Here is a 26,969-nt window from a genome sequence, read left to right on the forward strand (position 1 = left end):
TTATGGTCTGACGGTGAAGAGTCCATGGGCAAGTATTTAAATTAGCAACAGGACTCTAGATTTGAGAAACAAATAAGTAGGATGTGTAGTCCTGCTACAATGGAATGTGAGGACAGTGAACAACCAGCATTGGTATGGGACTGGGGAATGCTGCACTGAACAAAATGGATTTGGAAAAGGTGAATTTTCAAAGGTGGTGCAGGAAAGCCCTGTGTGTCCCTCCCCACTCACAATTAGATCATTGCTCCAAGCGGCTTCCTATCTGTTAGGTGAGTACAGAAAGAGCTTGGACTCTGTTCAACTGCTCCTTTCCCCGCTGTCTAATGTGCAAGAAGCACTGTGAAGATACACTGATCATATCCCTCACCGCTTAAATGTTAGCTTTCCAACAGTGCAATCCTATAAATGCTCACCCATATGTTCCGTGCTCCCCCCCAAAAAAAAAATGTTTAGGGGCACTCTCATTTTGAATCAAGAAAATCACCATTTTATAGTTCAAATCGGGAAAAATAAGTACAGTAAATGGACAAAAGTACAAAGATTCACAAAGTGTTTAGGGGTATGCGTACCCCTGCATTGTCGTCGTCCCCCCAAAAGCACTGCATATGTTTAATGGGACTTACTTGCAGGTAAGTAAGCATAGGATTGAAAGTTTCATCTCATAACTAGCTAGCTATCCAGCATATACATTAATATATATATATATATATATATATATATATATATATATATATATGCACACATGTGCTTACATGGCTATGTAAGCAAGTAGCTTCTTCCATTGTCTGCCCTCACGCCCCTAAATTCTATTCAGTACAAAAAGAAAACCCTGTTTGTCATGCAGTACAGAACAAATGTCCCTTCAGCTAGGACTATGCTCCCTTTTCCCCTTTCCCTGAGAGTGCCAAAATCATCCCTGGTATATATGGTTACATTCACAGCATTGCAGTGGTCTGACTTCACTTTACACCCAAGAAGTATAGCAAGGCAGGAACTATACAGTTACATTCATTTCTGTGTTCTGCTCAACATCTATAGCACTTTCTATGGTATGTAACAGTTTAACAGAAGCTGTTGCAATCCTTTGCAAATGTTGAATAGCAGTGCATCATTACCCAGGTGTCACTATTTCTGCAACCCATATCTTTGAGGAGAGCAAACATGCTCTAATTGTGTAACACAACTGTTTTCTGGATGCAACAACCTCCAAGTATGGCGAACATTTTGTTGCTATATTAAAACACTGTGCAAGTTAATTAACCCGTCTAATATGGGCTGTTAATAGCTGTTTGGAATGTTGAAGTAATAGCTCTTTGTATTTTGTCGGAATTTGCTGACACAAAACTATCAGCACCAACATCCCCCCCCCCAATTAAAGCTCATCAAAATTATATTGTTGATTTTAATCTGAGGGAGACTGTGTTAACAAGAGAGCTGGGGTAGAGACCTCAGTTTGACTCTCTTAAGTTTGAGGATCTCTTCAAATCCAAACAAAGCTTGGATACCAAATGTTTTCTATTTCTAGTCATCTATGAGGACTTCTATATTTACAGGATTTCTCCATTGCTTTGCCTGATCCAAGTTGCCTACAGTAAAAATGGGTCATTAGTACTTACACATCACTGGTAAGAAGGCAACATAGCACACAAGGGAGCTCTCAAAAACAAGTACTAAAAATTAAATTCCCCATTTCATTTTCTTTGTAAAGTAATATATAATTGGACAAATTATTGTCAAAGCTCCCTGCAGGGATGCTTATCTTCTTTTATTTCTCTAAAGTTCACAGAGGAATTCTCAGGGTATATAAAACAGTCCAGCTATTAGGCAGAAATATAATGACTCTCTTTTACTGTTTTGCTTATATGAAAACTATATCTTGTGGGAGAAAATGCCACAGTTTAACTTTGCTCTGTGTGAAGAAGTACTTTCTTTTGTCTGTCCTTAATATTTCAACATCCTGCTTCATCGAATGGCCCCTAGTCCTTGTGTTAAGAGAGAGGGAGAAGGCATCTCAGAAGCCTTTCTCACATGGTCTTTCAACTGTACACAATGAACATGTGGAGATGAAGCAGGTGTTAGGAAATCTTGCCTCATTCAGGAGAAACTGGCCACTCTCCAGGCACCCGGCTTGATCTCCTATTGACCTCCCTGTCTGCATTCCCGAGCAGGGTACAGGCTAGGTCACGATCGGCGATCCTCCTCAAGCGTGAGAAGAACACACCACTCTTCCCTGCCCCCAGGCAGGGGAAAGAGATAGACAGAAATGTATTTACATGCCTTTATTTCTGTCTTTGCAGCGTTACAGAGAAACGCGTCTGCTCTCTTCAAACTCCAACGGCAGAGAGACAAACTCCACCTCCTGCACTTCCTGTACAGGTCAAATTACACTCTGAGCTAAATCCGGTGCTCAGCACTGTGAATAGACTGTCCCTCTGTTCCCATGGTACAGTCCCAACATTCCCATCATGTTTTGCTTTCCAGCCAGCTGCAGCTCGCTGCCGCATTGCATCCATATCGTAACAGCAGGATCATGCCCACTGTACACGCCCCGGACCTTCATACATTGACTGTGCCTTATGTCCACAGAGCTTACACACATACAGAGTAACAACTCTGCCACTAGGAATTAAGGTAGTAACAACTAGTCAATTGTATCCACCAGTTAAGAAAAAACAAAATTACCATCCTAAACAAAGTTGGGAAATGCCTTTAAAATCAATGAGCCCGCTCAAACGCTTAGCTGCAGTTATTCACTTCAACTGGAATGAAAATAAACCATAAATCTCCAGTGGACTCCAAACATTGTTACATAATTGAAAAACAGCTGTTGTAACAGGATGCTAGATAACCTCTCACTACTTCTTCAAAAAAAAAAAGAGGGTGAGAGCTGGGAAATGGGTCTTCTACTTGCACTTGCAACTGGTGATTATTGGTAGGTTATGCTGGCCTTTTATCTTCCTATTTCTCACAGTGCACATTTTAAAACCTTTTGTGTGAAGATGTCTTCTTTCATGGGAAAAGTATGATTCATTTTTTAAACAAAATAAGTTGGATGCTTGAAAAACTGGGAGGTGGACCATATTCTATTTAATTGTGTAGACAAACAGAAAACCAAGCATAGCTACTTCGCTTTGGGTCGGAAAGCAGAGGCCACATGTAAATTGAGATTTACATATATGTCTTTCTATTGAATTCTCCAAAGAAGCTCATGCACATCACGGAAAGCTTGTAAAGCAGAGGTGGCAGACTGTCTTCACAACATTGGGAAGGTGTGTGAGATGAATACCAATCATCTGTCTGCAGGTTGCTTTCTGTGCAAAGCATTTACTCACACAGAAGTGGTTGTTCTGAGGAAAACCATTTCTATAATTATGACCAGTTACCGAATCCATTATCTGTTCCCGTAACGAAGTGTATTACGTACTCATGTCGGAGTTCTAAGCCTTTTTAAAAAAAATGGTAGTGCTTATTTATTTATTGTGTTATTTTGCTGTATAGAGCCGGACTGACCATTAGGCAGAGTGAGGAAACACGTCAGGCAACAGATGCTAAGGGCAGCCCATTTCCTCAACTGTTCCGCCTGAGCCTCTACCACATGGGTAGGCAATCTAAGGCCCAGGGGCCAGATCTGGCCCAATCGCCTTCTAAATCCGGCCAACAGACGGTACGGGAATCAGGGTGTTTTTACATGAGTAGAATGTGCCGTTTTATTTAAAATGCATCTCTGGGTTATTTGTGGGGTATAGGAATCCGTTCATTCCCCCCCCCCCATATAGTCCGGCCCCCCACAAGGTCTGAGGGACAGTGGACCGGCCCCCTGCTGAAAAAGTTTGCTGACCCTTGCTCTACCACCTTCACCATTCCCATCTGTTGACACCTCAGAACCAGTTTGAAGAGGTTCAGCAAAGGACAGCCACAAGGATGAAGGGGCTGGAGCAATTTCACTATGAGGGAGGGTTGCAGCATTTGGAACTTTTTAGGTCACATGGCAGAAGTTTGTAAGATTATGCATAGCATGGAGAAAGTAGACAAGAGAAAAGTATTTCTCCCTCTCTCATAATACCAGGACTCATGGACATCCAATGAAGCTAAGTGTTGGAAGATTCAGGACAAATAAAAGAAAATACTTCTTCACACTGCCCATAGGTAAACTGTGGAAATCACTCCCACAGAAGGCCAGCAACTTGGATAGCTTTGAAAGAGGATTAGACAAATTCAGGAAAGAGAAGGCTACCAGCCACAATGGCCATGTTTTACCTGCACTGAATACCAGTTGCTGGGAATCACTGGTGGGCAGAGAGCATGCAAGTCCATTTTGCAGGCCTCCCACAGGCACCAGGTTTGCCACTGTGAGAACAAGATGCTGGACTCAATGGAGCACTGACTTGATCCAGCAGGCTTATCGTATGCTATACAGCTGCTCCTGGGGCCCCTAATCGGGCTTGCTGCCTCAGGTGTGGTGGAGGACATGATCCTGTCATAAGTGTTGAAGGAAGATTCAACTGCCTGTCCAGTCTGCTGGAATGTGAAAGGGGCACCATCTGGTCCTTCGCCACAGGTAGCAAAATTATTTGTTCTGGAACTCTTGCTGTACATACACTCAGATGCCAGACTATCGGGGCGAACCTTGGTAATATGGTGCCATGTGCAAGGCCAAAATTTAATGCTCTCTGGCAGGGTTCTAGAGGTCCCAGCTCCTTCCCAAAGCTGGGCAAGCGCTAACTGGGTTTTGGGAAGGAGGTGGGAGGATTCTAGCACCCTTCCAGAACCTTTGCACCTCCTTCCTGAAGCAATCGCTTACTAGGCCTTGGGAAGGAGATGGGGAAGCAACTCCTTGGCCCTGGTGTGAGGGAACCTGTCCTAAATCCACTTCTACAAACTACCAGTCAGTAAAAGACCGAGGAAGGCTGATTAAAAATGTTTCCAAATGATGAGCAGTTTCTTCTCTCTCTCTCTCTCTCTCTCTCTCTCTCTCTCTCTCTCTCTCTTTCTTTCTAGGACATAAACACCCTTAATCAAATTTTCTAATCACTATCACAGTTTTTATCTGCCCTTTCCCATATTAGAGCCTGCCAGCACTGAGCCTGGTATGTACAAGCAGAAGGGCCAAATCCATCAGAATTCAAACTCGAGTTACATGGGAAGAACAACAAGAAGGGTAATGCAGAAGCTAGGTCATGAGGCATACAGGTGGGGTGGAGTCATGGACCTGCCTCATGACACTAGCATCACAGCCACTTCTTCGGGTTGGGCTGGTATGGGACAGTACAGGGCAACAGTGAGACCAGAGCTGCTCAGTTGTATCAGAAGGAATGCTGGATTGGTCTTTCTGGTGCAGGAGGATGGCTCTATCCATCACCACATGTGCCACCACACATGTCCTCATGAAAATTCATTAGCATTTTAATTAGACTATCTCCCAATATACACATTTTATTGACAAATTTGACAAATATACACATTTTGCTAAGCATATTTTCCTGTCTGGAGCCAGAGTCGGGGCAGGTGAGCACCTAGTGTCAGTAACGTTAACTCTTCATTCACAGAAACCAAACCAGTGCAGGCCTAGTGATTACAGCAACCCTTCCCAGTGGGTCTTGGTCCAATGAGGCAGTTGTGAGGACTGCAGGTCCCCGCCTTCCCACCGCTCCCTAAGGCTCCTCTGCTGGTTTCTTCCCTAGTAGCCTAAGGTTCTGGCTTCTTGCCTCTCTTTGCTCTGCCCTCTCCATTTCTCTGTGGGTTCTGGAAGACCAGGGAGGGAGGGGAGCTAGTCACAGCAGGAAGGGGAGATTCCCTGGCTTCTTCAGCAGCCTGCCTCATCTCTGCCTCTTGACCCCTCTCTGCTTCTGCCTCAGAATCTGAACTGCTCTTTGCCACAGCCTCCTCCTTCTCACTAAACCCTGTTGCCTCTTTAGCTTCCGACACCTCCTCCCCCCAGTCTGTTCTCTCTTCTCCCTCTGACCATGTATCATCGTCCCACCACCAATCTCCTGGCTCTGAGCCTTCTTCCCCTGCGGGGTCCCTTGAGGGGGTCCCCAGCTGGTGCCTCCCACCACTCCTTTGCATCCAGCCAATCCATTACATTTCCCTCTTACAATGCATTTGCTTAGGTTACTTTCACTACTACATGCATCTATATGCCTGCTTTACCTCAGCAGATGCATTTGGGTACACATTACCCCCCACATTGCAAAATTCAGAGAGATGTGAATTTTGAAGGATAGCTGTGTTTTGGTTCGCATATTGTTGTTTGAAGAAGAGTTTGGCTTTGATATCCCGCTTTATCACCACCCGAAGGAGTCTCAAAGCGGCTAACATTCTCCTTTCCCTTCCTCCCCCACAACAAACACTCTGTGAGGTGAGTGGGGCTGAGAGACTTCAGAGAAGTGTGACTGGCCCAAGGTCACCCAGCAGCTGCATGTGGAGGAGCGGAGACGCGAACCCGGTTCCCCAGATTACAAGTCTATCGCTCGTGAACTGGTGTAAACTCACATTTCAAGATGACCTGAACCAAATCCCTCCCCCATGCCTAGTGGTACCCTCTCCCTCACACGTAACATGTAGAGAGAAATACTTCTGCTTACTTTCAGCTGCACCAAATGCACATCCACATGCTTGCTTTCCGAGTCCTGCTGCACCGAGTAAGTCAGATCCCTGACCCTTTCTGATGTCATCCGCAGCCATGTCTCAATCTCAGGCAAGTGGAGAACGATTTTCCAGTCAGCTCCCGTGTGAAGTGGAGGGGGCTTTTCATACTGTTGTCCGGAATCAAGATCTTTCATGGCGTCTTCTCCGCCATCTTGCTCGGTGGTGGGAGTCATGTTAATGACCATGGGAGATGCATCTGCAGCTACAGAATCCAGTTCCTGAGACCTGATGGGAGATAGTGCTACTTCCATGGCTAATGTCGGGAGCTCTAGACCATAATTCTTCCTGCTGTGTATACAAAAGAGAAGAAAGGCAATTGTTTTAAAAGTGAAAACTTGGATTATAGGTGTTCTGCCCACTCCACCCAAAATGCACATCAGTTTGGATTGTTAATAATATATCTGCTTAAGCTCAGGAAGCATTCCACCTTAGCCTCAAAAGCATGAAAAGCAGCCCATGTCCACCGCAAGCTAAAAAAAATTAAATTAAATTAAAATTCTGCAGAAACACAACCCCAGTTCAGCACTGAGGATAGCTGCAATCTGCATAAACCTTGCAAATCAAGTAGGTTTCCATACTTTATTTTGTTTCTGCTGGTTGTGAGTTGGCATAAGAATTTATAGACAGCAATACAGCCTCTGACCACTAGAAATTCCCATTAGCACCCCACCCTCCGGTTTCTGATATTACAGTATTCATTGTTTATACATTTTCAAGCACATTTTTATTGCCAAAAGACACATAAACTTGCAAGGGATGTGTAGAGTTAATGAAAACTGAGGTTTTAGTAAAACCTGAGCATAAGTTGAGTTACCAACAGCATGCAAAGCTGGCTTTGGAAAATAAAAGTGAAACAATAAAAAACCCCAAGAGTATAATGGGATGGGAAATGGCTGCCAGTCTGATAGCAAGCAAGAAAGAAAATTTTAGGAGGGGAAACACCCCCCTCTGGTACTGCCATTGCTAATGGTGATCACCAACCCTGCAGAAACATTGGATAATTTATTTTCCCTTTTGAAGAAATTCAATGAAACGGACCCCAATTTCTCTGCCCACAAATACAGTGGGGAATTTTATGGGGCCATTTGCACACAGCTCCAGTGATAGGTAGAGATAAAGGTCATACAGTTTACTCTCCCGTCTTCTTCCCAGTCGAAGACAGCAGTGCAATATTCAGTCGACACATAAATGTTTGGGACTGAGGGCTGAATAGCCTTGCTGTGATGGGCTACGTTTCTATCTGGTCCTTTAAAAAATAATCAGTGTAGTTTTATGCTTCAGCAGTGGAGGGGGGGGCGCCTTCAAAGCACTAAATAAATTCATGGCAAACAGAAATAGCATGTCAGGGTTCTGCTAGGAGAGACAATAGCCTTGTTTCATCCTTCCTTATCACTTTTATTAAAGGTTAGATGCCTGAGCACCTCTATGCTGCAATGAACACTTTATAGCCATAATAAATACATAAATAGCAATAATCACAAACACTTTTTAAAAAATCTCGCATGGGTGTGTATTGCTTATCCTCATGAACATGACTGATATTGCTGTCATTGACATGTCGGCAATCACATTTTGGCAATGAGCACCATTTGTGGAGGAAGAAGTTAGGTTTTTAAAAATAGTCTAAGATACACTGCATCATGCTAGGCAAAAAAAATCAACACTGCTGAAGCTGAAGCTGAACCTCAAGGAAAGGAAACGTGCCACATGCAACAATCAGGCAGCAAACACCTGCACTTTTTATTGTGCTAAAAACTGCTAATCTGGAAAGGTTTTACATGTTCCTAATGTAGTAATGCAACAACTCCCAACACAAAACGTGTGTGTGTGTGTGTGTGTGTGTGTGTGTGTGTGTACTTTATGGTTGTAATATTAAACACACTTTCTTAGGAGTAACTCTCATTGGATTCGGTGGGACTTACTTCTGTGTAAACGTACACAGGATGGAACTATAAGGATGCAATCCTATGCACATACGTCTACTCCAAGAAAGTTTCGTTGAACACACTCAGCGCTTACTTACAAGGAAACATGTCTAGGATTGTGTTGCATATGTGATTTTGACAAGTATGCCACAATGTCCTATCTAATGGTGACAAAAGCAGCCAAATAGTCCCCACTGAGTGTCACGGTTGCATGGTGCCCTTTTGTAATTTGAGAAAACCTTCCCCACTTGAGAACAAAGAACCACACCTATCTTAATTATTATTTGAACCCAGTCTTAACTGTGCCATTTCAATGAATTTTATGAATTTTATTACGGTTCCTAAATTACTCTCAGCAGCATTACATTCTGAATGCTGGATTCTGATTAGGCCCACAAAATTCACCATTGCCAATCTGAGCATTGCTCACAGGCAAACTAATTACTTCCTACTGATCAATATCTAGTACAACCCCAGGAAGCACAACACACAGCACTTGCCCAGTGGCTGTTGTATATAAAACTGAGTCCTTGTGAAACTCTCTAAGCTGATCTCTCTCTCTCTCTCTCTCTCTCTCTCTCTCTCTCTCTCTCTCTCTCTCTCCACCCCCTCTCTCTGTGTACTGTATGTGTATTTCAACAAGCAAAATAACACTTAACCACTAACATACACCTTTAGAGCATGTTTCTGTATAAACACATTAAGGAAACCTCTCCCGGGTTGAAAAGAGAATGTTGGAGGAAGATATTCTGGCGACTCTCATTGGCATGAGTAACTGCTGGTCTGCTTCCTCTCATTGCACTCTTGAGTCTGCACAGCACTCCTCCAGCACTGCAGATACTACTGCTGTCATACTGGCAGCTATTAAAATTAAGACAAATCCTTTCTCCTATTACCCATAACAAAGTCACCATGAATCACTGCCAGTTACCACATATATTCTCTCTCTCTCTCTCTCTCTCTCTCTCTCTCTCTCTCACACACACACACACACACACACACACACACACACACGAAGGCTGAAAGTCTATCACATTTCCACACTGTCAAATTTCTTACAAACATAATCAAAACATCCCAGGCCAGAGCTTTCCAGCCCGTCCCTCCCCGTTCCTTAAAAGCTCACACTTGCTTGCGGCATGTAGAAATCACTGAATAATTGCACCTAATTCACTACATGGTTTCCCAGAAGAACAAAAAGCTGCCCTAATCCAGCTCCCTAGGTACAAAAGGAAAGCAAAGATCTCACACACATTCCCAAGAGAAATGGCATCATCAGGCAGTGTCCTCCCCGGGTTGTCATTCTTCCTACTAATCTAGGAACGCCAGGCTCCTCCTCCCTGTCCTTCTCTTCGTCCACTAGCGTTCTGCTTGGCAGAGCAAGGCAACTGTCGTGTCATCTCTACACCAACCTATAAACCAGGCAGGCAAGATAGCCGAAACAAAATGAGCTTGATGCACGTGGCAAAGTGGGGGGAAAGGCAGGGGACTTGCTGAGAGCCTTATTGCTCTCATGAAGTCAGAAAAGTAGCTAAAATGCCACCACAGGGTTTAAAGAAAAGGTTAACAAATCCAGCTAGGAAATTTTTAGTCTGAGCTAGAGAGTGTTTTGGTCAAGGCTACAGACTGTTCCAGCTGCTATCCGCCCTAATAAACTAAGTGACCACTCAACAGGATAATTCAGCCGTTTCTGGTAGTCTCCTAATGCACTATTATCTCCTGCAGCTAAATGGATTTAAGGATCCATATTGCTCTGCTGAGAGACTGCATTTCCAGAGTCAGAACTCTGCTGACTGATTCACCATTTGTCTGACTCAGTAATAAGGCATTTCCACATATCGCTACTGCATGATAAGGCTGCATTGGAAGTGAATTATACATGATATAAATATATGGCACCTTTAAATAGTGAATAAAACAGTTAGAGGTGTGATATAACCAGTGTAAAAAAGAAAAAGAAAGAAAAGAAAAAGGAAAAGTGGGCATTTCTTAGGATCGCCATACGTCCCGAATTTCCTGGACATACCTGGAATACTGTAGTCGGAAGCAGTGTCCAGGCGAAAATGTCCAGGAACCCATGTCGGCAGTGTTGTTTTTGCTGATTTAAAAAAGCTCAAAACAATTGCAACCCTACATTTCTCCTTCTACATCTTAGAGGACACAGAAGCTTGACAGAGCATTTTTATACCTGCATTTTGGATCTTCACAATCTATCATATATTTAGTTGTGCATCAGATGGTCACAGTCCAATCCATGAGTCTCTGGTATCAGAAGTATCGAATTAAAGGATTACAGCATAGCAACATGCCACAGCTGTTCCATGCTGGCCTATTCACCTACCGAGCTGACCTGGAACACTGGCAGTGCCTGAATGCCCACACCACAGGGGCACACCACAAATACAATGAAAGAAACAGCTGGGCAAATGTCCCTTTAATACAGTGCTCACAAAAACACATCCCGTTCAAACGTAAGGTACAGATGATAACTGCTTTATCTGTGCCTCTTTCTTCCTCCTGGCTTTCTGTGCAGCTAGATGCAAAGCCTTTTATGCAATGTCTGAGATCTGTGCCTCACCCTTAGTGCGTAAGCCAATAGGCTTTGGGAGTTTCTCACAGAACTTGGTCCTCAGATCATGCTGACTCAGCAACCCATCAGTGCACCCATCAGTAACAGTAATTGGTCCATGTCAGACAAAAACTCATTAAGCATGTTAGGGTACAGAGAGGGGACATGTATCAATCAATGTTGTGTCCCCAGGATAGTGTGTTTCCTAATAAGCTCTTAATTCCCTCCCCCCACTGACCCATATTGTTAAAGCCAGCCTCCGTTCATTACGCAGCCATCTGCCAATCATGAAAGCAATTCAGTTTCAATTCCAGAGATCTTAAAAATAAAGGCTGAGGAAAGGTATTTCGTTAACCATGCTCTCTTGCTGAATTTTAAATCAAGTTACGTAACAGCTCATGCTGTTGCGTAAGAGCTGTTCGACAGTGGAATTTGCTGCCAAGGAGTGTGGTGGAGTCTCCTACTTTGGAGGTCTTTAAGCAGAGGCTTGACAACCATATGTCAGGAGTGCTCTGATGGTGTTTCCTGCTTGGCAGGGGGTTGGACTCGATGGCCCTGGTGGTCTCTTCCAACTCTATGATTCTATGATTCTATGCTGGAGGAAACTATTTTTGTCCAGATCGGATCTATCCCTCATTCAGCTGCAATGCAACTAATCTCTTTTCCTCTTTATAAAATCTAAAAAGAAGCTAAACCAGCTAACTTTGATAAAAAGAGGGAGAGAATGAGAAAACCGATCTCTTTATTAGGTAAAACAAAACATTGGTCTGGTTCCTATGTCACGCTAAGCCAAGCCATGGCTTGCCACAAACACGCATGCTGCCAGAGATGAGACCATGGTTACTGTGCTCTTCCTTGGTCAGTCCGCTGCTGTGTAATGCTGAGCTAAGCCATGGTTTACTTTAGCATGCGTCCCCTGGGCAAACCATGAGCTCATGATTAGTATGGAGAGAGCTAAACCACAAGCCTGGATTTGGACGGCATGCAGCTAAGTCGAACTATTGCTTGGGTCAGCACAGCAGCCAGAACAACAGGAGAGGGAAGAACAGCCATGATCTCTTCTCCCAGAGTCCATGTGTTCACATTAACCCATGGTTTGGCTTAGCATGACATGCAAACCAGGTCATTATGCAACATACAGAATATAGAAATAGAGGCTTGGATGGTATTTCCCAGCTTCACAAGGCATAGTTTATGAAGCCAGATATAACTGTCAGGCTTCAGTACTCGTCTGTCACCCCTCTCCTCCTTCACTCAAATGCTGGCTTTGAAACTGCATTCCTCACTTGCACATATATCTGAGTCACTGTTAGGCCTGAACCAGGGTACTCTGCGTGGTCTTCAAATGAGTTTTACTCAAAGCAGACCTACTGAAACAAATAACCCTAACTTAGTCATGTTAATTAATTCCAATGGGTAAACTGAGTGGAAAAAAGTTGAAGACCTCACCCTGTTTTCATCTTTGCTCAACTAACCACGGTAATAAGTCTGAATTATTATGTTTGGTTTGGGCATGATGTGTAATTCTGGTGTAATTCAAGTGTAAAAGGAAATTGAAATTGAATTGTGTATGAGGAGAAGTGTGGGGAGGGGTGACGGAGGAGCTGGCAAACCCTATGCTTGTTCCTGGCTTCATAAACCATGGTTAATGAAGCCAGGAAAGAACACCCAAACCCGGTCATACGGTTGATCCTTAGAATAATCTACCACAGGTACAGAATATTATTTACTGACATGAACATTCCACTACAAAAACCACTTCTTGAGTTGCTATATCGGCTGCTGGATAATAGTGTTGTAGTGAGAAGGACAATAACCGGGGAGTTGTGTGAGAGACCTGGGCGAGAGGCAGCCAGCGGCCAGAGAGGAAGAATCGTGCTTGATTCCTGTTTGCTTCAAAGGCTGGGACTACGGGAGAAGCAAGACCTTATGGGGTGTGAGTGCTGTTTTCACCTTCATCTTAGGCTCAGGTTGTATATATGTGTAAATAAACCATATATCCTACAGACAACACAGTCTCCATTGTCCTTCATTCCAAGGAAACTGAACCCCTGCCAAGCGCATGGAACCTCAGGAATCTCACACCACTCAGAGACTGGGATTGTGTGCAACATTATCTATCTGTAATTTATAGCCAAACACAAAGGAACACCACTACCACCGCAAGATAACTGGGTAAAAAGCAAATTAAATACCATGTATTTTGATATGCAGTTTCAAGAGGAAATTCCATCACATATAGAATCTTAAACATTTTAAGAGTAGTTTAAGCATATCAAGTGATGTGGAATTCATAAACACAGGAGGCAGTGGTGAGTGGGTTGTTAATTTTTATATTCAAGTGAATTCTCATTCTCATATTGAATAATAACTCTTTTTTTATGAAGCGGCTTCAGAATTAAAGAACTTAATTCAGATAATCCTCATCTTCCTGTACTCATTCCTCACAAGCATTCAAGCACAACGACTTATTTAACTGGCTTTTAAAAATCATCATCATCGTTATTATTACTACGAGTTGATTCTGGCCTTATGATGGCCTTCCTATTTTTGTTTATTGCTGTTTTTAAAGTAGGTTTTATGTATGTATGTATGTGAAGAAGATGACTGCTAAATGCTAGTAAATGCAATTTGATCTACCTGGGCAGAAGAACATTTTCAGTTCAAGACTGGATGAGCTAGAGTTTTAGGGGACAAAAGTAAGTTTTCTTACTTATTCATTTTTTAATTTATCCATTTATTAAATTTATATCCTGCCCTTCTTCCCAAAGGAGTTCAGGGCAGTAAACAACAAACAGTAAAACAACAATGATAAAAAAATCTTTAAAACATGACACCAAAAGGAAAGCAGTAGGAGAAAAGGAAGTGTGGGTGACCCCAGGGTGGATATCACAAGAGAAGTCAAGGAAGCTGTGCTGCTCTGCTGCTCCTTTCTGCTCATTTACTCTCTTCACACAAATGGCATGTAATAATAATAACAACAATAATTTATTATTTATACCCCGCCCATCTGTCTGGGTTTCCCAAGCCACTCTGAGCGCCTCCCAACAGAATATTAAAAACACAATAAAACACCAAACATTAAAAACTTCCCTAAACATGGCTTCCTTCAGGTGTCTTCTAAAAGTCAGATAGTTGTTTATTCCTTTGACATCTGGTGGGAGGGTGTTCCACAGGGCAGGTGCCACTACCGAGCAGACCCTCTGCCTTGTTCCCTGTAACCTCACTTCTCGCAGTGAGGGAACAGCCAGAAGGCCCTCGGCGCTGGACCTCAGTGTCCGAGTTGAACTATGGGGGTGGAGGCGCTCCTTCAGGTAAACTGGGCCGAGGCCATTTAGGGCTCTAAAGGTCAGCACCAACCCATGTAAAGAAGACTTTCATGGTGGGTGCCTTTATACACTTCCATATTTTACTTATGTTATTACCCTGATATCCCGCATTTCCTCCAAGGAGTTGAAGGTGGCCTAAGGGGTTCTCCCCGCTTCCTCTTCTATCCTCACAACAACTGTGTGAGGTAATTTAGGTTAAGAGTCTGACTGGCCCAAGGTGCTTCACGGCTGAGTGGGGATTTGAACCCAGATCTCCCAGGTCCTGGTCCAAAACTCTAACCACTTCGCCACACTGGCTCTCATATGATGTCCCTATTGTAATACCCCACAAATGTCCCAGAAAAACTGAGACATCCTGTTTTCCCCATGAGAGCACAGCAGCCATCTTGGGTACCACAATATCTCGTGATTTCATGCTCAAAATGCACATTTTTTAATGCATGAAAGCGCAAAGTGTGTCTTGTGGGCTCCGTGATCTCTCACGTGTCATGTGACTTTCATGGGAGCATGAACAGGAAGTGGCACATCCCAGTTTGGGACTCAATGCGTTGGAGGGTATGCTGTGTGTTGGATTGCCTTGTAGACAGGGCACGTGGTCAAACTATGTAGCCTTTTGGTGTCTTCCAGCTCAATCATTCCAGGAAGGATTTTGATTATTTATACCTCTCCTTGATGACCACCTATGAGAAACCTTTGCCAATCACAAAATGCAAGAGGGCCACAAAGCACAGTTTTAGAGAGTTAAACTGAATGGACCAGGGAGCTTATCTCCCATACCCCTCAGGCAGATGTAAAGTGCAATGTGCAATAGTTGGTGCAAATCTATCATTACAAAAGACACACCACCGTTGGAGGAAAGTGTGTGCATTTTATAACAAGCCAATGGAACCGGAACAGCTGTAATAAAAAGTGATCTGCACAGAATGTGTACTCTGCTGGAAGGCTTTACCGTGAAAAAAGGTTTTAAGTATCAGGGCTCACTCATTTCTCAGGAGAAGAGACCTGTTGAGATGAGAGGATTTCCCATCCATTTCCCCTTGTAACACAAGCTGCTGTTACTCTCTGTGTCTTTCAAAAACAGAGCAATTGGGAAATGGCACAAAGAGAGAGAACAGCTTTAGGCAAGCAAAGACAAATTAGCAGCTTCTCGTGAAATTGACAAGAATACACCATGATTTTTAACAGCTAATTAATTATACCCTGACTTTGTCACCTTCAAGGCTGTGTTGTCCACATTGCCAGTCCAAAACCTTGAGAACCAATTAAACAATTAATGCCGTGGCTTGTTAATATATTATGCCAAGGGTGGGATGACACTCTTTTATTATGTATTTATTTATTTATTTTACAAATGTGTACATCACCCTCAATCTCCAAGAAGTGTTTCAAGAGTGTGAGATTCCTTTCAGCACCAGACTCTGCTTTCTAAACCAGCTTTTTATCTTTTTAAACTTTCAGGCTACAGGAACTGGATGTTGCACACTATAACTGGCTCTTAGGATCTCTCCTGCGCACACACTCAAATTGAAAAATCCACCGGGGTCACCATCTATACATGGGTTTGTGGGTAATCTTGTCATCTGTGCATCCCAGGACCTCCATATACACATCCCAGCAAGTGATCACAGACCCTCCAAGTGTCCCTATTTTCCAGGGACAGGCCTGGATTTACAGAAGCTGTCCCAGTTTCTGATCTGATCCCAGAATATTCTGCTTTTATTTAGGATGTCCCTATTTTCATTGGAGAAAATGTTGGTGAGTATGGAGTTATGCAAAGGAGATAACTATACAACCTTTAAAGGACAGTCCTGTATAGGGGTTTTTAAATGTTTGTGTTTTTATATATGTTGCAATATATAGGTTTATATATGCACAGAGTGGCTGGGGCAACACAGTCAGATGGGTGGGGTATTTATTATTATTATTATTATTATTATTATTATTATTATTATTATTATTATTATTATTTAGGACATCCCTATTTCCATCAGAGAAATGTTGGAGAGTATGTGATCACCAAATTAAAATGAGTATTTTCTTCAAGTAGGAAATGCTTACTGATACACACGAAAATTTATTCAACCAAATCAGTGTTTTAAGGAACAGTTTTCTTGTTCCAGTACAGAAATCTGTGACTGTTTCTACACCACTCCATGAAGCTAAAACAATTTAAGTATATCATCTCAAGGAGCTGGTGGAACAAAACCATATGGCTGTAATGATACAAAGCATTAAATGTAATCAGGCCAAGTTAAATTTCCCTGTCTTCTGTATAGCTCAAGTTATTTAAACAAAAGTAACAGTGGGTGGCTTGAGTCAAATTACATTCACTGTAGGACATCAAATGATACTATAATTAACCACAAGATTTTGTACAGTTCTGGTTTTTCCTTTGAATAAATGATACTAACCAATCTATTGACTTGCACCTATTCGCATTTTTCCTCCCTTGACATCCGGGTGAACTTCATCAGTGACAGGACATCAAGAAAAATTAATCAACCTTGCATAATTAATTAGTTAAACAAGATATCTCAAGTACACTTTGAATGCCCCAGTCATTTAGATTAAACAATATTTTCAGTAAACTGTTCTCACTGTGTTTACAATGGCAAGGGATTATCACACACACAAACCCCCTTTTAATGACCAAGATATCAAGGAATCCTATTTGTGTATTCATGAACTTATGGGCTATATAATAGCTTTCCTCCCCGTTTTGGCATTTTAATGTGCTAAGAAGCAGGCCTACGATGCATCACAGACAGTACCAGATTTACATATAAGCTAAACAAGCTATAGCTTAAGGTCCCACTCTCTTGGGGGCCAGAAAAAAATTCAAAGGGGGAAAAAACCTGCATGTACATTTCCAAAATATAAGATAAAAAAGAAATAAAATGGCTTTAGATACCTATTAGGTCCATAAATTACCATATAGCAGGCTTCCTCAACCTCAGCCCTCCAGGTGTTTTGAGACTACAATTCCCAGCATCCCTAACCACTGGTCCTGCTAGCTAGGGATCATGGGAGTTGTAGGCCAAAAACATCTGGAGGGCTGAAGTTGAGGAAGCCTGCCATATAGCATATATTCAACACAAAAACAGCGACAATTTGTTGTTGACAAAGGACAGCTGGACATATAAAGGGCCCCATTACCTTTAGTAGCTTAGGGCCTCATCAAACCTAATTCCAGCCCTGAGCACAGAGAGCAGGATCGCAGGGAGGCAGAGAGTTGGTGCCCCATGAAGTGATGGCTGGTGCCCACTGGGACCAGAAGGGCAGAATGCTGGGAGTTCAAACAGTAGGTGGAACCAGAGCCAATGGCAGGCATGACCAACTCATTTGAGTTTTGCTTCCATCTTCTCCCCTGGAGGCTGGCTGAAGGCAGAATGAGGTTGGTGGTGCAGTGCCCTATTTGCCCAAATGGGCCAGCTCCCCGGTCCCCTGTGAAATGCCCCTGATTGTTTGTTTATAAGGGTTCTCATTTGTTTATTACTTTCTTGATACGGTACTTCCCCTAGATGGAAAGACAGCCTCTGGTTGATTGAGCAGGTGAGGGAGCAGACCAATCATGGGTCCAAGGGTCAAGAAGGCAGTAGAGGGAAAGGAGGGGCAGATGGGACTTGTCAGCCTTGGAAGGTGGCCCATCTAGGAGAAGGAAAACTCTGATCCTAAACCTTGCTGCCTTGTGGGATATCCTCAGGAGAAGAAAGGGCTAAGGAATACAAGCCCACACAAATCCATGATGGTTGGATGGCACTTTGTACACCACCTTCTGGCAACTCCTGCAACCAAGCTGGTGTGAAACTTATTGGTCTTCTTTCCTTGGACCACATAAGCAAGGCCGAGAGGTAGGTCTTGTTGTCTGGGCAACCAGGACGTCTTTACACACTGCCCAGGCTTACACCCTGGGGAGGTCACTTCAGTGCTGCTAACAAAGCAGTTTGACAATGGAGGTGCACTCCATTGTCTCTTGAAACAGACAGATGCCAGCAAGTTAGGGCCCCTAAAGGTCTTGCTCTGGCCAGTGAGCTCATTTTGGTGCTGATAGCACAGTGGTTTGACTTCTCCCTGGAGACGCACTCACACTTGAGACAGGAGAATGCTAGCAATTCTGATAGCTAATGTGGGGGAAATTGAGGTACTCTTGACATCACTAAAGGGTTATTTTCTATGAAACATATGTCCTAGATTTTTTTAGTCTGCATGGCATGGGCATTTTTAGAAAAGGCTTTTCTCTAAATGAGCAAGCTCCTGTAGTGATGATACTGCTGTTAAAACATGTGAAATGTTTGATCTGCCAAAGTTGAAAAAAAATATCACGCAGAAGAGGGTCATTTTATTTTTGCTTCTTATGTCGGAGGAGAAAATAGTTCTAAAAAATTATGTATAGATTACAAAACATACTTTGTTCTAGCCAAAACTGCATAAGGGAGGAAAAGTCATTTAGCGGAACAAATGTAGCTCACTGGTTGAGCATCTGCTTTGTGTACAGGTCATTGGTTCAGTCCTTGACATCTCTAGGTAGGTAAAGAAAAGTATCCTGTCGGAAACCCTGCAGAACTACTTCCAGTGTAGACAACACTGAGCTAAAAGAACCAATGGTCTTACTTGGTGTGATGTGGCTTCCTATGCAGGCAGTAATGGATGGTTTGTTGACACTGGGTCTACTCACAGACAATAAATTTCACTTATAGCAATCAGCAAGGCTGCACTTGATGCAATGATTCAGCAACTTTCTTCTGATGAATGGATCTAGACACAGAAAGGCTTGCAATGGAAATCAAAACCACCAGAGCACAGGATTGTGCTATCACTCTAAGCCAGGGGTTGCCAACTTTTTGGGACCAGTGGGTCCATTCCAAATTTTGGGAGAGGATGCTGTGAAAGCCATTCCCAAAAAGGTTGCCATGGGGGTGCGACATAACACAAAACTAGAGTACAGTCGTTGCTTCTCTCCACTCTCCCAATGTCCTGCTGGCCCTCATTATGGAGATGCAGCTGTTAATGGCATGAATCCTGCTTTCTCCAATGCCAAGAAGCAAGCTCAGAGCCTGGCAAGGCTGCCTGGGGGTGCCAATGCAGGCTTTCATAGGCACCAGTGACCACAGATGCTGTGTTGGCACTCCTGCTCTAAGTCACCTGTAACCTCTCTCTGCTTCTGAAAGCATATGAGCAACATGTTCTGCGACGGCACCTTATATAGCAACCATGCTGAAGCGTAGCAAAATTAGGTCTGGTCAGTAGCCTGGAATCTCCAGCTATGCCATACTGAGGTTATCACAGAAGATCAAGATCTAAATTTAATTAACAAATAAGCAATTGGAGACTGTGCTCCCTTGTGCCTAACTTGGAGGGAAGAGAACCTCTCTGGCCCATGGACCTAACTAAGCCTGGCAGAGGTCTTAGTTTTTGACCCATGAGGCCATTTCTTCTATGTTTCCTCTCTATTCCATTTCTTAGGAGATGGGGCATTTGATCTGCTTTCTTCCAGATAGAACACTGTACAGTAGTCTTCAAACACATGCTGTTACCTATCTACAGTACCCATCTGCCCACATAGAACACATATGAAATGATTATTATTTTTTTTGCAAGGCATAGTTGAGGCAGGGATAGATGGAGTGCTCCAGAAGGAAATAATTTTTAAAATCTCAACACTGTCCAAAGCAAACAAGATGGCAGCAATGTCTGTGATGGACAAATAAAATGAAAGTGTGCTGCTATGGTCCATGGATGGCTTATTTGTGCACAGTTTAAACAGCCAATGGGAGTAGCGTAAAAAGAAAGCGTATGTCTCATACTTGACGTCTAGAGGAGCTGGCAGTTCCATAAAGGAACAAACTCATATGCACAGCAGCAAATCTGACAGGAAAGCTATTTGTAGATCCAGTTGTAACACCCTGGAAAGAATTTAGTAGTGCCAAAGCAGCTAAAGCTGCTAAAGCAGAAATTGTGTGCACGTTTAACCTGGGAGTGCGGTAAGTCCCACTGAGCTGAATAGGATTTACTTCTGAGCATGCATGCCTGCCTAGGATTGCACCATAAAGGTACAAGGAGTAGAGATCAAGTCCTAGGGAACCAAGGAAGATGTACTTATGAGCAAATATGCTCAAGATTGCACTGCATGTAGATACAGTAATAAATATTGATATTGAAATAATGCTTTCCCCAAATATCCTATTTTTAATATACACATAATACAAACCTTCCATTTGACATTTTAATGATGATCATTTAATCAGTACCTATATTGATGAAGATTTCTATGTCCATTTGCTGATTATTCAGGATGTGTAGAGAACTTGCCCAGGATAATTCCAATGTGGAATGCACATGGTTGATTGTACACAGCAGTTCTTTGCTATGCAATCATCTGGATCGTTTTAGAAGAACTTTTGATGGATACGTTAAAGAATGTAAATGGTACATATCTCAATTTCAGCCATCTTGAAGTTTGCTCTAGACTAGATTCTGCTTAAGCGTGCTCTCCTGTTTCCTAGAGCCTCAAACAGACAGAATGCCACCTTATGGGTGTCTGTCATAGCAAATTATTGTCTCCAATGGAGGTGCCCACAGCCAGCCAGTCAGTAAAAATAGACCCTGCTGCTTCCAAAATGCAAATTCAGAGTGGCAGGATTGGATTTGTCCTTAAGGCACATTCTTTGTAGATCTATGCAACATGACAGAAAATGAGTATAATAGAAAATATATGTAATGCTGGGGAATAAAAATATGAAAAGGGAAGGGAAGAGGGGAGAAAAGTAAATATTCCAGAATAAAGGGCCTATTATTTTAAGAAATGTCTCTTAACAACTAGAGAACTGTGGCTTTTAAGCAGGTTTGCGCTGAGAGAGCTCTATCCCATGCTGAGAAATGAATCTATCCTTTAAAAAAGGGCTGCTAAATGTGACTGCCCAGGGAACACTGACTTCAATATTTTCAACAAAAGAGAGAACAGCATTGCACACGATTAAATTGGTGGATATTCTCATAGAACATTTTCATTGCATTTAAGGCTGCAAATGATAGAATGAAAAATGTCCATTTGACCTAGAAATAAACAGCAGATTCGGTCACTCACCAAGCTGTTTCTCGCGTCCTGCTGTTAACGTCAAAAGCAGCAGAGGCGCCTCTCTGATATATGTATGCTCTGGGATCTGGGAGCTCCAGGGCTGCCTACAGTCAGCTACAAACCTACAGCCATCTTCCATGTGATTGCTGACAAACAATGGCTGGCACAAGCCAGATGCAATTCCATTTCTGGATGAGGAAACAGCAAGCAATGCTTCTCTACTTTGTGGATTCATTTCACAATGCCTCACAATGCAATAACTAGTTGCTTAGGATGTCGGCGGTGAAAGACTACAGTTCTGCCTCAGGCGTGAAAGAAGTTGTATTTCATATACTACATAGCATATAGTGACTACTTATCAAGAAATCATTTTACTGCAGAAAGCTCTAATCTTACACCTGGCTATCCTCTTCCTCTTCCTGCATATACCTCTCTCCCTACCCATCCTGGTTTCTTCTCTCAAGAGTAAAAAACAAAACACAGCAGAAATGTCGTCCCTCATGCAACCCAGCTTATGTCAGAGGGGCTCTGATTCCTGGCTCAGGCTGTGTAAAAAACTATACCTTTACTTTCACTTTTTTTGACAGGCCATAAGTGGGTGGCGCTGTGGGTTAAACCATAGAGCCTAGGGCTTGTCGATCAGAAGGTCGGCAGTTCGAATCCCCGCGATGGGGTGAACTCCCATTGCTTGGTCCCAGCTCCTGCCAACCTAGTAGTTTGAAAGCACGTCAAAGTGCAAGTAGATAAATAGGTACCGCTCCGGCGGGAAGGTAAATGGGATTTCCATGCACTGCTCTGGTTCGCCAGAAGCGGCTTAGTCATGCTGGCCACATGACTCGGAAGCTGTACGCCGGCTCGCTCGGCCAGTAAAGCGAGATGAGCGCCGCAACCCCAGAGTCGGCCATGACTAGATCTAATGGTCAGGGGTCCCTTTACCTTTACCTTTAAGTGGCCTCTCTAGAGTTGATGCAACAAATAAAAGTGGAAATGAGGGGATAGAACTAGGTGTGTGGTAGCAGGGAAGGGGCATGGGGTCAGCAAACTCCTACAGATCCTGAGGTGCATCTATTAGGCAGAAGACAACATAAGAGAGCACAATAGCCCATGCAACGTGTGGGCAGGAGACTGGATCTCTGGTTGGTTTTATTAAGGGTTCATAATACCAAAACAAACCCCCTTTCTAATTTGGATTAGGGCTGCAGCTTGCAATGCTGGGTGAAGGAACTAACCTTTACTCTGTTCTGGCTTCTTGGTGCTGCTATTTGCCCTGTGGGGAAAGATATACAGGTACCCTCAGCACAGCACAACACAACGGCTTTTCTGTGTGCTGCTCTCGTTCGCCAGAAGCGGCTTAGTCATGCTGGCTACATGACCTGGAAGCTGTCTGCGGACAAACGCCAGCTCCCTCGGCCTATAGAGCCAGATGAGCACGCAAGGCCAGAGTCGTCCGCAACTGGACCTAAGAGTCAGGAGTACCTTTACCTTTATAGCACAACACAACCTGAAAATCTTAATCCACCCCTACAAGAAGATATTAGGTGTGAAGATATTCCACTGTCAGGGCCAGCCTAAGCTATTTTGCTGCCTGAGGCAAAGGTCAACATGGTGCCTTTCCCCCATTTCATTTTCCAAGGCTGAATGGACCATTGGCAATGGAGCATTCTCTACCGCACCTGAAGGCAGCAGGCTAGCTTGGAGAGCACTGGATAAGGTGAATGGTTTACAAAGCTCCAGCAACTGGCTACCATTGTTCATTGACCTCCAGCACTCACTGCCTGAGATGGCCACCTCCCTCTGTCTTCACCACTATCTCATCTAGCAGGCCCCAACCCTGGCAGCACACAGATAAATACTTTGGCAACTTGAGTGCTTCATCAGCCATCTGTTCTGTCCCTTGTGCATGAAGCAAATCACCCACCTTTTCTTTAAAGTGACTCATTAACTTAATTTGACCCATAACGTGTTTTAAGAATTAAAAGAAGATTTTATGTGGAGCAGAGACAAATACAGTACAGTCGTACCTTGGTTTTTGAACAGCTTAGTTCTCGAACATTTTGGCTCCCAAATGCCACAGACCCGGAAGTGACTGCTCAGGTTTGCGAACTATTTTTGGAAGCCAAATATCCGACGGGGCTTCTGCGGCTTCCAATTAGCTGCAGGAGCTTTCCGAATGTTTTGGAAGTCAAACAGACTTCCAGAATGGCTTCCGTACAACTTACAAGGTATGTTTAAGGACCAGAGTGTAAATACACCGAAAAGTGTGTATTCCAGCCATCAGAAAATAAACATTTTCCCTAGCTTTCATAGCATTCAATGAAACTGGGAGTCAGACAGCCTGAAACACCAAGTGACACTGAAAACAGATTTCAAATGCTGTGGTCAATTTTAATTTTGTCCTCACCATGGAGACTGAAAGTATTTGTCACAATGCCTTGCTGCACGTAATGCAGCCACTATCTACAGAAACAGAGACAAAACTATATAAGTAAATTGGTATTACAGCAATAGTCTTTTAACACCCAGGCAGACCAAAAGGCCAGGAACAATTTCTGCTAGCAGTGAAGTGGAAAAAGCTAAAAAGCATTTCGATGACAGAAGCTAAAATGGTTTGATTTAATAGCAAGTAACATAAAGATGTGACAGAAACATTCGATCAGCAGTTGGTATTACAGGTGCTATGAGAGCCTCGAGTGGTGGGAGAAATAATCAAGGGGGCAAACGGAAGTGCTAAAAAAATGAGAAATCTCAGAATTCCACTTAGCAGGTAACTTGAGTGAAGTTTAGTTTGTCACGTCTGACTCCTGGTCAAAAGCAAGGCAAGATCTGTTCTAGTAGAAACATTAATGCTTTGAAACAAGACACAGGCATACAGATAAGACTTTCAGGGTGTTCACAGCACTTAGTGCAAGGACTGTGACCCTCCAGATATTTTTGGACTACAAGCTTAACATTTATATGAAGCCACAAGGAGTGGTCATTTGAGGATTTGGAGCACAGCATTATTATTATTATTGTTTATTATTTTTACCCCACCCATCTGGCTGGGTTTCCCCAGTCACTCTGGGAGGCTCCCACCAGAATAATAATAATAATAATAATAATAATAATAATAATAATAATAATATAAAACATCAAACATTTAAAACTTCCCTAAATGGGGCTCCCTTCAGGTGTCTTCTAAAAGTCAGATAGTTGTTTATTTCCTTGACATCTGATGGGAGGATGTTCCACAGGGCAGGTACCGCTACTAAGAAGGCCCTCTGCCTGGTTCCCTGTAACTTCACTTCTCACAATAAAAAAATTCCTTCCAGTAGCACCTTAAAGACCAACTAAGTTAGTTCTTGGTATGAGCTTTCGTGTGCATGCACACTTCTTCAGATATCTGAAGAAGTGTATCTGAAGAAGTGTGCATGCACACGAAAGCTCATACCAAGAACTAACTTAGTTGGTCTTTAAGGTGCTACTGGAAGGAATTTTTTTATTTTGCCTATGGCAGACCAACACGGCTACCTATCTGTAACTTCACTTCTCAAAGTGAGGGAACCTCCAGAAGGCCCTCAGCGCTGGACCTCAGTGTCCGGGCTGAACAATGGGGTTGGAGACACTCCTTCAGGGCCGAGGCCGTTTAGGGCTTTAAAGGTCAGCACCAACACTTTGAATTGTGCTTGGAAATGTACCAGGAGCCAATGTACCGTATTTTTCGCTCTATAGGATGCACCGGATCACAAGACGCACCTAGTTTTTAGAGGGGGAAATCAAGGGGGGGAAATATTCCCTCCCCCCAGCCCCAAAGAGCAAAGAAGCCAAGACAGCGAGTGGGATCTATCCCGTTGGCTGTCTTGGCTTCTGCCATAGCCGTGCAACCTCTCCAGCCGGGAGCTAAACCTCTCCAGCGCGGCTAAAGAAGCCAAGGCAGCGAGCACGATCCATCCCACTCACTGCCTTGGCTTCCTCTTTAGCCTTGCGCAACCTCCCCCGGCTGGAGAGGCTGCGCGTGGCTATGGCAATTCCCCCACCTCCCGCAAAAGCCCACAGGAGCCGCGCACCCTTTAAGGAGCGTGTGGCTCCTGCGGGCTTCTCTATGAGGAGGGAGAAGGGACTGACTGGCCGCGTCAATCCCTTCTCCCTCCTGGGGAAAAGCCCAGAAGAGCCACGTAAAGCTTGTGTGCGGCTCTTGGGGGCTTTTCCTGCCTGCCTCCCCCCCCCCCCGCATTCGCTTCATAGGACGCACAGACTTTCCCCCTTAGTTTTTAAGAGGGGAAAAGTGCGTCCTATGGAGCGAAAAATACAGTAGGTCTCGGTGGCCACTCCCAGTCACCAGTCTAGCTGCCACATTCTGGGTTAGTTGCAGTTTCCAGGTCACCTTCAAAGGTAGCCCCATGTAGGGCGTGTTGCTGTAGTCCAAGCGGGAGATAACTAGAGCATGCACCACTCTGGCGAGACAGTCCTCAGGCAGGTAGGGTCTCAGCCTGTGTACCAGATGGAGCTGGTAGACAGCTGCCCTGGACACAGAATTGACCTGCGCCTCCATGGACAGCTCTGAGTCCAGGATGCACACCTGGTCCTTCAGGGCCACAGTTACTCCATTCAGGACTATCAATATGCCAGTGTCACACAGCTCTATTTCTCCACAGCATCTGAATCAGAAGTAGCTGTACAGGCCCCAGAACAGTGTTCTGGCTACCATGGTGGCCTAGATAAGGATCAGGGATGACAGGAGTTGTATCCCAGCACACATTCCTCCATCACTGATTTGGTAGGTTTAAAGGTAAGGTTCATCACAGAAGATACAGGCAAAACAGATATCCAGAAGATATCGAATGCAGACTTGTGGCTGGGCCCATAAGCCTAAAAGCTGCTAAACCAACAGCATTTAATGGTGCTTAAGTAGCATTACTTACTGCTTAGTGATGTCAGACTCTTTTGGATAACTTCATGAGACCTCACTTGCTAGACACAAATTAGTAATTGTCAAAATGGAAACAAGAGCATAGAAATTCTTCCAAAATAAATTCATCACCAACTAAAAAAAAGTGTTGGGTCATTTAAAAAATTGCAAGTTAAGATAACCTGACAAGTAATTTTTAAATGCTGGCGTCTCCAAGAAACATTTCAGAAATTTATATTTAAACTGAAGGATCATGTTGCCATGTTAGCCATGAACAGTAGATGCAATGCTTCACAATGTAACAGCCTAAGCCTGATAGTCTTACGCGGACGAGAAATGATTAATATGCAGTGAAATAAATTAGAATGACTATAATTTAGACTATAATAAATCTTGCACACTTTTGTGACTTTTTGTTGATTGTGTGATAGAAGTATTGCCTAACAGTGGATTTGAGAGGTTTCTTCTTATGAAAAAAGCATTGCTATTTTTGCCTTTTATGTAATAAGGCAGTACGCATTTTAAATATTAAAAC

General features: G+C 43.4%; 1 protein-coding gene across 4 annotated transcripts in view; it reads right to left on the reverse strand.

The window, feature by feature from the left end:
- The window catches only part of AKAP6 (A-kinase anchoring protein 6), a 244,900-nt gene that overhangs the window by 199,498 nt on the left and 18,433 nt on the right, over positions 1–26,969 (reverse strand). For 2 of the 4 annotated variants that reach the window (XM_083505273.1, XM_083505272.1), the window contains exons 1-2: positions 9,827–9,903; positions 6,585–6,936 (exon numbers count right to left, since the gene is read on the reverse strand). In XM_083505273.1, the coding sequence (XP_083361399.1) occupies positions 6,585–6,936; positions 9,827–9,876 (402 nt within the window). In that variant the 5' untranslated portion in view covers positions 9,877–9,903. Of the gene's footprint in view, positions 1–6,584; positions 6,937–9,826; positions 9,904–26,969 lie in introns of those variants that run through there. The other 2 variants (XM_083505275.1, XM_083505274.1) reach the window with 1 other exon arrangement.

The sequence above is a fragment of the Podarcis liolepis genome (assembly GCF_965112155.1).
Source record: "Podarcis liolepis genome assembly, chromosome: 1".
Lineage (NCBI taxonomy): Eukaryota > Metazoa > Chordata > Lepidosauria > Squamata > Lacertidae > Podarcis > Podarcis liolepis.